Source organism: Phoca vitulina, unplaced genomic scaffold (genome assembly GCF_004348235.1).
Source record: "Phoca vitulina isolate PV1807 unplaced genomic scaffold, GSC_HSeal_1.0 scaffold50, whole genome shotgun sequence".
Lineage (NCBI taxonomy): Eukaryota > Metazoa > Chordata > Mammalia > Carnivora > Phocidae > Phoca > Phoca vitulina.
Window position 1 is genome coordinate 3952229 of NW_022589753.1, and position 17486 is coordinate 3969714.

At 44.6% G+C, this 17486-nt stretch overlaps 1 protein-coding gene across 1 annotated transcript in view; it reads right to left on the reverse strand.

Annotated features, from left to right (window-relative positions):
- Positions 1–17486, reverse strand: part of ZNF831 (zinc finger protein 831) — a 110019-nt gene that overhangs the window by 48088 nt on the left and 44445 nt on the right. The window contains exon 4 of the mRNA XM_032387580.1: positions 2061–2212. Within this exon, the coding sequence (XP_032243471.1) occupies positions 2061–2212 (152 nt within the window). The remainder of the gene's footprint in view (positions 1–2060; positions 2213–17486) is intronic.

Here is a 17486-nt window from a genome sequence, read left to right on the forward strand (position 1 = left end):
GGCCTCCATTACCGTGAGAAAATTAATTTTTGTTGTTTTAAACCACCAAGTTTGTGGCAATTTCTTCCATAGCCACAGGAAACTAGTACAGGTGGTGGCCAAGTGGGGCACCGGCTTCAGTGGCTGTCCCCTGTCCCCCACTGGTCCCAGTGCACACTGGCCCATCTGGGCTCCAGCTGCCTGCTCCAGAGTCTGCATTCGTGCCCCTGAGTCCCTACTCACCACTCCCCAATCCAGCAAGCCTCAGTTCTATTCTCCCTACCTCTGCATATCCAGACAAAGCCCTATGTCGCTCAAGAAAACTCCCCCTAGGGGTCCCTCCCCAAACACTGACTTGTCCTCTGCCAACAACAGAAACACTTATTACCACATGCCCCACACTCACTTGGCACTCAGCACCTGCCTGTCTTTATGCAGGTATGCTTATCGTGCTCCGCAGATAGTCACAATCAACATCTATCATCTGCAGTAGAGTCTCCTGGCACCTGCACACGCACACTGAGCCACTGGGTAGGTAAAACCTTTATCCACAGCCTCGCTGTGTGGACACAGATCCCGAGGGGGCAGCTACCTGACCTGCTGTGATTGAGCAAAGGGTGAAGAGATAGTCCACCGGTCCGGACTTCACCCTGTACCACAGCAGGATTATTTCTCTCCTCTTCAGTGCACAGCACAATGCTTAGGAATATAAACATGGCAGCTGCCGTGAGCTTCCAGCAGCCTGATTTAGCCCTCTTTAAGGCACTGGGGAGAGAGCTGGTGGGAAGGTTCTGCCATTTGGGACAACTGGAAGCTTTCCAGTTGGTTCTGCTGGGGGGCGGGTATCACCCATGCAACCCCTTAGGCAGTTCCCTTGGCTGTATCTATTTGAGAAGAAGGAAAGTCATGGAGTTGAGGATGTGGGCCACAGAAGTGAAGAAAGGATCAGCTGGGCTCCCTGGGGCCTTCGGGCTACCACCCTCCATCTCATCCCAGCCTCCCCGACACCATCTTAAACCTCCAGGGTCCTAGCAAAAACAATGCTTTTCCTGGCCAACCCGCAGAGCAAATACTTACCTTGATTTAAATTCTCACTGAGAAACAAAAGACAAATCCCTGTCCTTGCCTACAGGAGTGGGGGGAGGGGGGAGGGGGGTGGGGGAGGGGGTGGGGAGGGGGAGCACGGAAGAGCCATCTGCCTGCAGGGGGCACTGGAGTTACATAAAGGTGGAGGGCGAGGTGCCCTAGCCAACCATCCCCAGGGACCCAAACCTCAGCCATCAGACACAGCCCAGGGTCAGCCCTTGAGCCAAACAGACAATAATCAGCCACAAAAGGATGGTAATTCAGTCACTGCTGGCCAGATGGGACCCTGTAGCCTCTCCACAGATGCTCTTCATTGTTCCCAGTCAACACCTTGCAAAGGAGGCTAAGGCTGGGCCCATTGCTGCTGGGGAGGAGAAGAAACGGAGGGAGAAAATGGAGGTCCGGAGAAGTACAGCGATTTGCCCTGGTTGCCCAGTGATTACAGCTGAAAATAGTCCTTTTTCCAGGAAGCGCTCTGCATTAGTTCATCCTTGATTTATTTCTGAGCATGACAAAGCATGCACCTCTGACGCCTTCCATGTAAGCAATGTTCCCTGCAGCTCCCACGCGCACTAACTGCTCATCTTTCTATTCCAACACTGACTCTCAAGCCCCCCACTGACCCACTGCAGCCTCGCAATGGCCCTGTGGAAAGAATCAAGTGAACTTCCTTTTTAAAGATGGGGGAGAGTGGAGGCACCAAGAGTTCTGACTCATGTTCCTGAGGTCCTGGAGGAAATCTGTACCTGGCACATGGCCCAGCACACGTGGCCAGGACTGAAGGATGTGCCCTGACTTCTCCATATTCTCACCCAGTATTCTCCCCACTAGTTTGGGGTCACACCGTCCCATAGATGTCCCACCTTTGTCACCCTACTTTCAGGCTCCTGAGGGCAAGGATGGCTGGCTCCCGGCCATCCTGCATCCCCAGCCTCTATGAGGGGCCCGGTGCCTTGGTGTGCCCAGTTTGGATTTGGTTCCAAGAAGAACATTACCTGCCATTTCTGAAGAAGGCTGCCTGCAGGTCCCGCGTGGGCCCAGCCCCTTGAGTGGGGGTAGGTGGCGGTCTTTTCTCAGCACTCTGGGAGGCCTGCGTGGTCCGCCCCCTCTCGGCTGGACGCGGCTCTGTAAGAAACTCCCTTTGTACCTGTGGGGCAGAGAAGCACATATGCAGTCACCTGCCCGGAGAATATGTGCCCAGAAGCCCATACACACATACATTTACAAAGGCAACACTCAGACAATAACCCCCCGAGTCCCCTTGGGGTCAGCCTAGAAACTCCTCATCCTTCCTATCCTCCTTTTCCCCTCTAGGACATGGAGACAATAGTGGGACCTAACCCGCAAGGCCGTTGGAGGGACAACATGAGATGGTGCCCAGGAAGGGCTCTCCGTGCTACTTCGCGCATGGTGCATGTTCACTAAAGGCTGGTGGCTGTAATGAAATCCTGAATCATACGCTCCTGGCCACTTATAAACATGCTGCCCCATACAACTTCTGGCAATGACAGGAACGTTCTATAATCTGCCCTGACCACATGCAGCTACTGAGCATTTGAAACATAGGGTTTCTGAGGAACTGAGTTTTACTTTATTTCATTTTAATGAGTTTAAATAGCTACATGTGGCCAATGGCTACTGTATTGGACACTGCAGGCTTAGAGGATCTACTTTGAAAAAAAGGGCTTCTCCAGGTGCCTGGCTGGCTCAGTTGGTTAAGCGACTGCCTTTGGCTCAGGTCACGATCCTAGAGTCCTGGGATCAAGTCCCGCGTCGGGCTCCCCTCTGACCCTCCCCCTTCTCGTGCTCTCTCTCTCTTTCTCTCACTCTCTCAAATAAATAAATACATTAATAAATAAATAAATAAATAAATAAAATCTTTTTAAAAAAAAGGGGAGGGGTCTTCTCCATCTAGAGAGGACCTTCCAGATCATCTGGTCTAACCTCCGAAACAGTATTCACATCCCAATGGGAAGGCATGGCAAAGTTGAGAAAGAAAATACTGGAGCTTATATTTATATTTACTTTCTTCTAGACTTTCTTGTATCTATTGCTGTATGCCCTTTATAATATACATAACACATTAGCAGAGTAGAATGTGTGTACAATTTCTGAGTAAACAATTACGCATTTACTAGGATATGCAACCAAACGTGCCTCCGAGGACAGACCAGCGAGCTGCTCTAGTACCACCATGCTGCGGCCAAAGAACCAAGACACAGAGCAGCTGCTAGAGCCCTAAGACACATTAGACCGTGCAGCCAGGTGGAGCTAGACCCTCGGTCCAGTGCTCTGTACCATTTTGCGACAGGCCACCACCAGCGGTCAGCTCTTTGAAGAGACCTTTGCACTGCTTCTCTCTGCCCAGTCAAGCCACAAGGACGCCCTTTCTTTTACAAACCTCAGTTTACAAGAATTCTACTCCCAGACGCTCTTCAGCCTGGGGGTAAGGTGAGGCGACCTGCTCGGCCATTTTCCTTTCTCATTTGTCTGAGCCGCCGCCAGCCTCCAGCTGCAGTCCCTTAATCACCAGCGCTGCTCACAGAATTTTAAATAAGATCTGCAGAATGCTGTATTCTCTTATGCGTTGATTTTTATGGCATCAAAACAATGAGAAAGTGACTTTGTGTTCATCTCTTCTGGAGTCCGTGTTTGGGAGAGGCCCCACTCACATGGCCCTGCTGCCTCCCCAGCCTGGGGCAGGCGCTGTCATTCCCCAGGGGTGCCTGCTTTATTCTTTGAAGCAGTCGTCCCTGCTTGTCAAGTCCACAGGTTCCTGAAAGAGCTATCTGAGCCAGGGTAGGGAGCTAATCACAAGCCCCTGAACCAGTCAGGGCTCCTGCTGAGCCTGGGCAGAGAGTGATTTCAAAGTGTAGAGACAAAGGGGGAGGGGGGTATGGGGAGAATTCTTCTCTATGTGCTGCTGGGTCACCTTTACCCCCAAGTCAGTGGGTGACTGCCACAAGCTTGCAGGTGTTAAGAACGGCGCAGTGTGAACTGCTGGGAGGTTTTGCTTTTGGAAAATGGCCTAGTGAGGGACTCTACTCAATGAAAACCACTAGGAGACTGTAGGAGAGTCCCAGCCCCTGAAGTCAGGTCTTAGGAAGGTGGAATCTGGGCCCTTTTGCCTTTGGGGGAGCCCAAGTGGATCCTGGCCTTGCCTTCAAAGCAGTATTTTGTTGAGTCATGGGCAGGGTCTGTTGCTGCCTCTCCTGGGTTCCCTGAGAACATTCTGCATGCAGCCCCTCCTGGAAGATCCTCCTCTGGGCACGAACACACAGGGTGTGGCAGGGGAGGCAAGTCTGTCACCGTCACCAGCCAAACAAGGCCTCCTGCAGTTTAGCAGATGCCACGAAGACCCGTCTCAACCGCCTTCACCCGGCTGCATGTTGTGTTCCAGATGCTGGGGTGTTGCATGCTAATGACTCATATTTATCCCCTTCTCAAGAGGATTGCTCTTGGCTGATGGGAGCCATCCTGTCTGAAGAGGCCTGGGGGAACTTGCACATACCCCAGGAAGGGCCCTTAGCCACTGACTGACAGTTGCAGGGGGTGACAGCTCAGCCCCTTTCTCTCTGAGCAGGACAATCTCTGGTGCGTCTCACACTCCAGACCTTCCCACGGGATCAGGCAGGACTGGATACTCAATGCCAAATTGTGCTTAGTCCTTTCTGTGCCCTGGTCTGCTTCCCTCACTCCTGAGAGCCCTCCCTCTGTAAATCACCTGTCCAAGAATGCCCATCTCAGGCTCTGCTTCTGGGGAGCCCGACCCCAGACACACGATTCAAGTGCTTCCCTTCTCCTCTGAGTCCCACTGGCCTATCTTCCCCAGAGACGCTCACTCAGATATGTCTGACAAACACCCTTAAATGCAAGGATCCTTATAAATACGTGGTGTCCTTTGTGCGTGACACTGGCCCACAGAGCCGTCCTTTTTCTCATGGTAGTTTTACTGGAGGTTACCTTTACAATCGATTTAGGTTTCCGTGTTTATGTCTAATTCGCTGTGAGCTGACCTGTAGAGTGGTTCATAGGGTTTTTAATAACTGCCACTGAAAGTCCAGATTTTAAATTTAACTCCTACACTCGGTGGACCCCCTGCGCTCTCCGTATCTCTCCAGAGGTCTTCCTTTAAGAGCCTGCGTTATCGACACTTACGTAAGATCAGCACAATGTTTTTGTTGATAGGCCTCATGGAAAACTGCTCAGAACAAAGCCTTCTTACCGCACAGGAGCTCCAGCACCGGTGACTGGCTGGCCAAGGTCAAGGACTCAGGAGACACTGGTTTTAACTAGAGCTCAGTGAGCAGCTCTTGAAGGGAGGCAGGGCGAAGTTTTTGTCCTGTACCTTGAGGCTGGCAGAAAGCCACTGGTCACCCTGCCTACTCCAGCCGCACCCTCCCCACCCCACACACACTCACTCCTCCTTTTATCAGCCAAGTCTGAGGGAAGAAGGTGGATCCAAGGAGAGGGTCAGGCCCCTTCACATATGCTTATTCTGGGGTGGGGGGGGGTGGGGACGACATGTGCTGTTATACTGTTCCTCCCATTTGATCCTACAGGGAATAAGAAAGCAAAAGGAAGCAAAGTGGAGGCATGCAGACCTTCAGTATCCCACTAAGCAGGATGTAGGACTGTGGTCAAAGCCTCTAGTGCCTTGGTGAATGTGACAAATGTCTCAGCCAGGTGTGGTGGCAGCCACCGTCTCTCTTATGTGTGTCTCCACCTCACCTCAGAGATTGTGCCGTCATCCCTGAGAATGCTACCTCACTGAACAGGTAAACCGTGTCATGACCGAAGTGAGCAGACACATACCTCAGATAGACATCCACTTTAGAGGGAAGATTTTATTCCCAGGACCCGGTTTACCCTCCTTCCCCCACTTTCAATGACTAACATATATTTTAGGGTTTACCACGCAGGCTTCTCCCATGTGATCCCCAATCTCTTCCTTGCTCATTCTGATCCACTTGGGACTTCACAACTCATTGTTCCATGTGTCAGAAGCTTCCTACAACAAGCGTTTCATGCCTCATACACCGCTGTACACAGTTACAAATTAATCAATAAAATCCAATTCCACGGTCCGGCGCTTGCTCTGGGCACACAGAGGCGTGGTCCGTGGGCACTCTGAATCTCCATGCCTCTAGTTAATGTCAGGGCAAATAGGCATCCAAGTATGAATTTTCTACATTTTTCCATTTCCACTCTGAAAATGGATCCTGCATTTTCTAATCCCTCTCCTTTAGCTCATGTACTTTCATCAATGAAAACAGCCATTTTCATTACAGTGTGGTATTCGGAGTTGGCAACAAATGAAGAGACAAATGAAATCAGATGGAGGGCCCAGAAATAAACTCCAGGTATAACTGGGAAGTTAAAATATAGCAAACAAGTGAGAAAAAGAGGTAAATTAATCCAGGGGTCTGTAGGTCTGTAAGCTTTTTGTATAAAGGTCCAGATAATAAATATTTTAGATTTTACAAGCCACATACCATCTCTACCACATATTATATATATATATATATATATATATATATATATATATATATATATATGTAACCTTTTAAAAATGTAAAAACCCTGTCTAGCTCACAAGGGCATATAAAAACAGGTCAAAAGTCAAATCTGATCCATGGTCCATAGTTTTCCATATGGACAAAAATAAAAATAAATCTTTACTTACATTAATATACACAGAACATAAGAGAATATGTTTTTGTGTTTGTGACACTGGGAGACTGAGAGTAAGGAAAGATCTCTTAGACAAGACCAAAAAGTAATAATCATAAAGGAAAAGGCAGCTCCACTTGACTACATCAAAATATACACCTTCTTGATGATAAAAAGTCCATTTCCAACAGTACAGTTGACTAGTTACTCTGGTTGTCTACCACTGTACTCACCCCTATATTGAAAACAACTAAAAATACAGATTAAAATATAAAAATGTTCAACACTTCTACATAAATGTATTGATGTTCTGATTAGAAAGTGAGATATATTTAAAATAAAAAACCAAGTGAAAACTGAAACCTGAAAAGGTAAGAGGGCTTTCCATTTTGAGAGCATTTGTCAAACCAAGTGAGCTTGATCTTCCATTTTTATGGTCTGGTGGGGTGCAGGGAGCAGGATTCAAACCCAGAATCTACCCTAGGTGCAAATCAAGTGGGAGACCGAACCTCTACTACTGCAAAAGCTGAGACCTCAGAAGGACCCTCAATATATAGGTGAACTAGAAATAATACACCCTACCCCCACCACCTTCCCAGGGGACACTCAAAAACTCCAATCTTATCACTCAGTGAAGGAGGCAAAAGTCTCTTCTGTTAATTTTATAACAATAAGGCAGTTTTCTCATGGGTTTGTAATCTGAATTCACAATACACATGACACGAAAAAGCCTAAAACTAAGAATTTTATCTAAAATAGTGCCCAGTGCATGCCCTCAGGCACCTAGCAGAAGCAAAACAAATCATTACTGGAGAAACCCACCTCCAACACAAGTCTCAAAGTTCCAAAAATCTGAGCTTACCATCAAAAGTCCAAAAACAAACAAGGAAATAGGTTACTACAAGTGAGAGCTAATAATACATAAAACAGAGTCAGATGTGCCATGACTTCCTATGTTGGCATCATCAGATGTAAAATATTAAGTGTGTTTTTAGAAAAGGTTGAGAATAAGAGTAAAGATTACAGAAATTTTAAAAAACAATCCTAAAATTCATATGAAACCACAAGAGACTCCAAATAACCAAAGCAATCTTGAGCAAGAACAACAGAGCAGGCAGCATCACACTTACTGATTTTAAAATATATTACAAAACTATAGTAATAAAAATATTATGGCACTGGCATAAAAATAGACGTATCAGCTAATGGGACAGAAGAGAGAGCAATAGAGAGGCCAGAAATAAAACCACTCATTTATTATAAACTGATTTTCAACAAGAGGGGCAAGAATACGCAATGAGAAAATGACATTGGGAAAACTGGATATCCACATGCAAAACAGTGAAATTGGACCCTTATTTTATACCACACACAAAAATCAAATCCAAATGGTTTAAAGACTTAAACATAAGATCTGAAACTGTAAAACTCTTAAAAGAAAACACAGGGGAAAAGCTTCTCAATATTGGCCTTGGCAGTGATTTCTTGGATATGACACCAAAGGCAACAAAAGCAAAAATAAACAGCTGGGACCGCATCAAACTAAAAAGCTTCTGCACGGTGAAGGAAACTATCAACAAAATGAAAAGGCAAGCTACAGAATGAGAGAAAATACCTGCAAATCATTTATCTGATAAGAGGTGAATACCCAAAATACCTAAGGAATTCATGTAACTCAATAGCAAAAAACAAAACAAAACAAAAACAAAAACCCCAACTTTAAAAAAATGGGTAAAAGACCTGAGTAAACCTTTCTCCATAGAAGACATAGAAATGGCCAACAGACACATGAAAAGGTGCTCAACATCACTGATCATCAGGGAAATGCACATCAAAACCACAATGAAAGATCACCTCCCATGAATCTGTTAGGATGGCTATTATCAAAAAATAAAAATAAAAGATAGTAAGTATTGACAAGAATGTGGAGAAAAAGGAATCCTTGTATTGTGTTGGTGGGAATGTATATTGGTATGTCCACTATGGAAAACAGTATAGAGGTTCCTCAAAAAATTAAAAATAGAGCTACCCTATGATCCAACAATCACACTCTTGGGTACATACCCAAACAAACTGAAATTAGAATCTCAAAGAGACAACTGCACACCCATGTTCAAAGCAGCATTGTTTACAATAGCCAAGATATGGAATCAACCCAAATGTCCATCAATGGATGAATGGATAAAGAAGATACGGTATATACACAACAGAATATTACTCAGCCTTAAAAAAGAAGGAAATCTTGCCATTTGCTGCAATGTACATGAACTTGGAAGTAGAATAAGCCAGATACAGAACAAAGACTACCTGACCCCAATGATAGCAGAAATCTAACACAGTCAACTCATAAAAACAGAAAGGAGAATGGTGGTTGCCAGGGACCAGAGGAAGGGGGATCAGGAGGTGTTGATTAAAGGGTACAAAGTTTCACTTATGCAAAATGAATGAATCCTAGAGAATTACTGAACACCACAGTGCATATAGTTAACAATGCTATATTGTATACTTAAAAATTTAAGAGGGTAATCTTCTGTCAATGTTCTGATAAAAAAAAGAAGGAAGAAGCTTCTAGAAATTACAGGTAAGATTAGGACATCATATGTGAGGATGGTTTCATGGGTGCATCCTTATCCTCAAACTCATCAAGATGTATACATTAAATATGCACAGCTTTTATGTATGTCAATCATAATTCAATAAAGAAAAGACTAAAGAGCAAGAGACTATAAAAATGATCAAGCAGATTTGAAAAATATTTAAGTGGAACTTTTTGGAAATAAAGCATAATATACATTAACAATCAAATTTAACACTCGATAAATAATAGGGGAGTAGTTAAGGGAGGGCAATTAAGAGGCCACTGCCATAGTCCAGGGGCTTTTTCTCCTGACCCAGACGGTTTAACAGTAACTGGATTTATTCTCCCAAAGAAAAAACTAGGTAAATATATAAAACAATGGTTTTCAGGACAGGAGACATCAAGTAATGAAAGCAGTGATCCCTTGAGAGTAGAGAAACAAATGAGGTAAACCCTGTAATTGCTCAGCTTCCTGGTGAAGGAATTTACCAGGTCCGGCACCATCTGTTGAAAAGATTATACTTTCCTTTGAACCTTTGGTGAAAATCAATTGACCAAATACAAGTGGCCTATTTCTGTACTATCTATTCTGTTCCATTGATCTATTTGTCTACTTTGATGCAAATACCATTCTGTCTTAGACATTTTAGCTTTATAGTAAGTCTTAAAGTCAGGCTGTGTGATCGAGATGGTGTGGTGCTTGCATCAGAAGAGACAGACAGATGGACAAAGGGCACTGACACAATTACATGTGCACATGCAGACATAAGAACTTTCATCTCTACATCACTCAATACAGAAAAATTAGGGGAAAATGGATCACAGGCTGTAACGTTAAACCTAAGAGTATAAAACTTCAGAAAAAAACCTAGGAGAGAAACCTTTGTGGCCATGAGTTAGGCGAAGATTTTGTGGTTATGACGCCAAAAGCACAATCCAGAGAAAAGAATGACAATTGGACTTCACCAAAATTAAAAATATATGCTCTTTAAAAGATCCTGTTAAGAGAGTTAGAAAACAAGGCACAGACTGGAAGAAAATATTTACAAACCCCGTATCTGATAGAGGACTTAAAACCAGAATGCATAAGGAATTCTCAAAACTCCATAATAAGAAAACAACCCATTTTTATAATGGCCAAAAGATTCAAACAGATACTTCACCAAAGAAGATACATGAAAGGCAAATAAGCACAAAAAGAGATGCTTCATATCACTAGTTGTGAGGGAAATGCAAATTCCAGCTTGTGGGACAGCACCACACACCTATTAGAACGCCTGAAGTAAAAAGAACGGCCATGCTAAGTGCCAGCAGGTCGTGGAGAAGATGGCACTTTCACACAGTGCCGGCAAGGGCATGAAATAACACAGCCACTCTGGGAGACAGTCTGGCATCTACTACACAATCCAGACGTCACGCTCTTATTTGCTCAAGAGAATTTAAAGTATATATCCAAACATTTCAGAGTCTGTTCCTTTGTCTCTTTTCTTCTGTTTGTTCATTTTGGGTGGGGGATGGGTGAAATAGGTGAAGCAGGTGAAGAGCACACTTATCTTGATGAGCACTGAGAAAGGTATAGAATTGTTGAATCCCTGTATGGACCCCTGAAACTAATATAACACTGTATGTTAATTATACTTGAACAACAACAAAAATAACCAACTCAGAATTTTAGAAAATAAAGTATATATATATCCATGCAAAGACTTGTGTATGGATATTTATAGTAGTTTTTATTTGTAACAGCCCCTAACTGAAACAAACCATTAATGTCTACCAACAAGTAAATGTATAAACAAATTATGACATATCCACCCAATGGCCTAGTACTTAGCAATAAAAAGGAATGAATTATTGGGGTGCCCGGGTGGCTCAGTTGGTTAAGTATCTGACTCCTGATTTTGGCTCAGTCATGATCTCAGGGTGGTGAGATAGAGCCTGGTGTCGGCCTCCGCGCTCACTGGGAGGTCTGCTTCTCTCTCTCTCCCTCTCTCTCTGCCCCTCCCCCCATTCTCACACTCTCTAAAATAAATAAATCAATCTTTAAAAAAAAAAGGAATGAAGGGGCGCCTGGGTGGCTCAGTCGTTAATCGTCTGCCTTCGGCTCAGGTCATGATCCCAGGGTCCTGGGATCGAGCCCCGCATCGGGCTCCCTGCTCCGCAGGGAGCCTGCTTCTCCCTCTCCCACTCCCCCTGCTTGTGTTCCTGCTCTCGCTGTGTCTCTCTCTGTCAAATAAATAAATAAAATCTTATAAAAAAAAAAAAAAAGGAATGAATTATTAATACATGCAACAACATGGATGAACCTCAAAATAATCACGTTGAGTGAAAAAAAGCCAGACCTCCCGGCCGCAAAAAAAAGCCTATATTGTGTGATTCCATTTCTATAAAATTCTAGAAAAAGGGAACTACTGTATAGTTACAGAAAGCACATCATTGGCTACCTGGGGACGGCAGGAGGGAGGAGGACACATGGGAATTGGAGGGATTTTTGATACACTACCTTGATGCTGCTATTGGTTTCACAGGTGTGTACATACACCCAAACTTAGTACATTGTATACTTTAAATAGGCATTACATTCAGTATACCTTAATAGAGCTTTAAAAAGAATAACTCAGGGGGTTTAGAAAATTAGTAAAGATAGATCTGAACAAAGTATCTAGATTTTAGCACAGAAAGACAAAGTTATTGAAAATAGAGGTTAAGACACATAAAAGAGAAGATCTAAGATACATTACTTTAGTGTTCCAGAAAGAGAAGACCAAGAATGGGATAGAGACAATGTTTGAAGAATGATGGCTGAGAATTTTCTAGGTAGACATCAATCCGAGAATCATAAAAGCCCAATGGATTCCTAATGGAATAAATGATGGTAACAAACACCTGTATACATCAAAGTAAAACTATGGAACACCAAAGATTAAAAGAAGATCTTAAAAGTAGCCAGAGATAAGAGACCTTTGAAAGACAGATGAGTACACTAATAGCTGACTTTTCTGCCACAAAATAGAAGCCAAATGAGTGCAGTAATGGCTTTGATTTGTGGAGAGAAAGTAACTCTCAGCCTAAGGCTGTATACCCAGCAAAAACATTTTTCAACAACAAGGAAGAAATCAATGTATTTTCAGACTAATGAGAATGGAGACTTTTTTTCTTTTAGAGAAGTTCTTAAAAAATATGCTTCAGACAGAAGAAAACAATCCCAGAAGTAAGCTCTGATATGCAAAAAAGAAAGAAGAGACAGACATTTGCAATTATGTGGGTAAAGTATACAGAAATGGGCTTAAAAAGACAAAAGAACAGACTTGGGAAAATATCTGCAGTGTGTGTAATGGCAAAGCACATACACAAACCTAGAATATATACCAAAACCTACAAATTCTGGATGGGCACAGCACACAAATCTGCTAATAACAAGCCTTCGCAGAAATATGGGAGCAGGGCATATTTTCACTCACAGCTGGAGGAAATGTAAAGTGACACATCCGCTCTGAAGAGCGATTCAGAAATAATGTGTAGGGGCGCCTGGGTGGCTCAGTCGTTAAGCGTCTGCCTTCGGCTCAGGTCATGGTCCCGGGGTCCTGGGATCGAGCCCCGCATCGGGCTCTCTGCTCAGCGGGAAGCCTGCTTCTCCCTCTCCCACTCCCTCTGCTTGTGTTCCCTCTCACTGTCTCTCTGTCAAATAAATAAATAAAATTAAAAAAAAAAAAAAAAAAAGAAAGAAATAATGTGTAAAGTTGAAAATGTGATTACCTTATAACCCAGCAATTCCACTTTGCGTATAGTTCTGAGAAAACCTCTCGCATTGGGCCTAAGGAGGCATGTATGTATAAGCATTCATTCACTGCAAACCCAGCAAAAAAAAAAAAAAAAAAGAAATTGGAGCCAATTTCAATGCCCATAAACAGGGGAATGGACAATAAAATGTGCTATCCTCGTGGGAAGGAGCACTCTACAGCACTTACAATCAATGAATTTGACCAACATGGCTAGATCTTCAAAAACACGATACTGAGTTTAAAAATCAAACTGACGGGGCGCCTGGGTGGCTCAGCTGATAAGCGTCTGCCTTCCACTCAGGTCGTGATCCTAGGGTCCTGGGATCGAGCCCCACATCGGGCTCCCTGCTCAGCGGGAAGCCTGCTTCTCCCTCTCCCACTCCCCCTGCTTGTGTTCCCTCTCTCGCTGTGTCTCTGTCAAATAAATAAAATCTTTAAAAAAAAAATAAAAATAAAAATAAAACTGAAGAATGATTAATTCAGTATGGTATTTACACACATGCTTTAAAGACTCAAAATAATTATATATATTATTAGTGTGTACATTGACTTGCAAAGTATGAAAACACAGATTGAATCAGTGCCAAATATGTAAAACTACATAACATATATGTATAGTGTATATATATAATATATATGTATAATATAAATATATACTTCATATATAAAATATAAAGTAATATTTTATTTCATTTTTTTAAAGGCTCAGAAACAAATATGACAAAATATTAATAATTACTAATTCTGGATCACTACCCAAGAGTCTGTTACATATTTTCTGAACTGTTCTGCATTTTTAAGTGTTTTTCAAAACAAGAGTAAAAGAGAAAAGATACTCCGCTACATGGGTTTTGCCACATGCGCTGGGAGCTAAGGCCTATGGAGAATTCTCTGCTACAGAATTTCATTTTCTGGGGAATGTGAAGACAACTGAAGTGAAATGGGAACGTGAATAAGAAAACAGGCCTCTCCCAAGGAGAGAGCACACGAGTGGATGAATGACAGAGAGACACACACATACACACACACGTGAGTGCGTAGACAGATACGTAAATTGATGCATACGTGCACATATACATCATACACGTGTGGGTGGACAGACGGACGGACAGATAGATGGTGTGGAATAATGCCCCCTACCCTCAAAGATGTCCGTGTCCTAATCCCCAGAGCTGTGACTATGTGACATCCCCAGCAAAAGGGACTTCGTGAATATAATTAAGGGCATAGTCCCCAAGATGATGAGGTATCCTGGATTATCCAGGTAAACCCAATCTAAACACATGAGTCCTTAAAAATGAAAGAAGAGGCAGAAGACTGGGTCTGAAAAGTGAGACTGAACAAGAAGGAGCAGAGACTTGAAGTGTGAAAGGGACCCAGCCTGCCCTTGCTGGTTTGCGATATGGAAGAGGAGCCACTGGCCAGGAGCAAAATTCTGCCAACCACCCAAATGAGCAGGAAACTGATTCTCCACTGCAGCCTCCAGAAGGAATGCAGCCCTGCTGACACCTGGATTTTGTCAGGGGAGACACATATTGAATTCTGATCTACAGAACTAGAAAATAATAAATTGGTGTTGTTCACAACAAAATTTACATGAAACTGGTAATTTGTTATAGCAGCAACAGAAAACTAATTAGGTAGATGGTACGTATGTAGGTGGGTGGGTAGACAGATATATAAATAGATATAGACATAGATATAGATATAGATGGATGGATCTATATCTATCATCCAGAGAGATAAACCTGGATGGATGATAGATGATAGATAAACCCTTCATCAAAAGTTTTCCTGTTTGGTTATCTGCAAAGTAAATATATGTTAAACAAATCCTATGTTACTATTAACTTCCGTTGTAAATTGGCCGTAAGTTACTATGTGAAAAATGGATGGATTTCAATATACTAAAGAGAAAAAATAAGCTGTGTGAAATGGCCTCCTGAACAGTGAACATGAAGCCCCTTTAGACTAGGCACTACCTTTCAGCATTTTCCCAACACTGCCCCTCAGACTGGGCACTACATCCCTGTTTCTGAAGATGGACTAAATATGAAAGAAACGGAGAGGACACTTCTCCAAGAAGCTCTATCATCCAACTATGCCATCCACCACCGGAAAATGAACTGAGTTTGAGACCTCATGTGAGTCAAACAGATCAGTCATCTCCTTTATCAAATCTTTGCAGGCCAAATACTATCGAACCAGTGGCTTAGTAAGGAATATGCCATTAAAGGGAACTCTTTTCTTATAAGCCCAGCATCATATTCTCTTCTGAACACCTCCCCAGAGATGTGTGTCCTTCATTAAAAGGACAAGTCTTAGCAACCACTCACCATGAGTGGTACAATGGAAGACACTGGATCAGAAAACTCAGATTGCAGCCCTAATTCCGTAAGCTGGGTGAGCCAGGGAAAGCCATTTCTGGCAGACACACCCTAGGGTGATCCTGTTAAGTCACACCTTTGTATAATCCTCTCCTCGTGTGAGTGTGGTGGAGACTGTGACTTGCTCCTAACTAACAAAATATGGCAAAGGTAAAGGTATTTTTGCTGATGCAATGAAGGTTTCTAATCAAGTAGATTATCCTGGGTGGACCTGATCTAATCAGGCAAGTCCTTCAGAAGAAGACCTCGAGGTCAGAGACTTATTAAGGCAGCAGAGGCACATTCTCTCTCCATTGTTGGTGTGGAAGAAGCAAGCTACCATGAACTCTGTGCCTCAAAAAACCGAATTCTGCCAACACGCCATGAAGGTAATAAAACCAGATGGTGGGAGGGAGATGACGGGAGGGCGAACATCAACGTACAAAGGTCAGGGAGGTCCCACTGCAATGGTGCTGTCTCTGCTGAGACGGGCGAGCCAGCTGTCTGAGCCAGAGGTGAGCTGTATAGGAGGAGGCGGAGGACCTGCACGTGCCAACGCTGGAAGCTCCAGGCAGCTGGAATGAACTCAAAGGACAGTCACAAGCCAATAAAGGCACAAATGATGGCTCAGTTATGGTCGCCCAATAAATGCTCGATGGATATAAAAATCTCAGTGGCCTCATCCTAATCCAGGATTCAGACCCCTCCTTGGTCTACCCCTGAGCCAATGCCCCCTCACCTACCTTCCCACCCATGGGCTCTTGCTGAGAAGCTCGCTGATGGGGGAGGCAGTTTTTGGCTCCCGCAAAGCCAGATGTTAAGGCTGAGCTCAGTGTAACAAGCTCAGTGTAACTCCACAGGGAGGGGCGGGGACTGAGGCGAGGTGCAGAGCACAGGTGCTGGCCACAGGGACGGCCACTGCTCAGCTCCAGCTAGCTGCTGCCATGCAGGAGAGCAGGCCCAGATTCTCCAGAGCTTCAGGTATTTCAAGACGAGCTAGAAATGCAGATTTTTATGTGAAATCTCCTGACGCTTATTTGGCTACTAAGAGTCAAAACTTATAAATATGGTCAGACCTAAGGAGAGTCTCACCCAGGCTATGCTTGCCCAGGAGCTGTTGCAGACGCCTCTCCAGGCTTCCTGGAGCATCAGCCAGGCACCACCAGCCTGGTTTGGGGAAGTTTCCCCTCTGGTCTCCATGGTGGCACCTGGCACCTCGCAGGTGCATGGTGATGATCTGTTGTATCAGCTAAGCTGAAGTCTGGGAAGGTGGGAGCAGTCAATGAGGCACGCACGCTTGTCCCTCACCCCACCTCTCCTGGGACCACGATTGAGGCCCAGAAACAGGCTTGCAGCTGTCACTCCATGCAGTTTAGTGCTTCTTCCACGTCAGTCCAATGTGGGAGATACTGACAGGGCACGTGGCCACCTGCCAACACCCCTGTGCTCTCTGAATCCATGAGCAGCTTCTCTTTGGTGTGGCTAGCGTTCATTCCATCTGAGACCAGCACGCAAATTCTCCCTGAGGGAGCCATCCCTCCCCCACTCTGCATGGCTCAGGGGTTTGCGGTAGGACTGGATGTCCCTGTCACACAGGCAGTGACCCTTCTTTCATTCAGCTATGAACAGCTGGGCTTCTTTGGGGAAGGATGAAATGTGGTTTGGGACAGCATGAAGAACAGCTCCTGCAAGAGTGCTCCCGGGGCCTGGCACACTGAGCATCACCTGGGAGCCTGTTAGAAATGCAGAGTCTCAGGCCCCACCCCAGACCTGAGGAATGTGTCTCAGCATCACAAGAAAACCCACACAACTCCAGGTGACTCTCATGCCCGTCACGGGCTGGGGGGCACAGGGCAAGCTGCTATCTACACACAGGCTCTGCAGTAAGGCTTGCTGATTCAGGGGCGCCTGGGTGGCTCAGTCGTTAAGCGTCTGCCTTTGGCTCAGGTCATGATCCCAGGGTCCTGGGATTGAGCCCCGCATCGGGCTCCCTGCTCAGCGGGAAGCCTGCTTCTGCCTCTC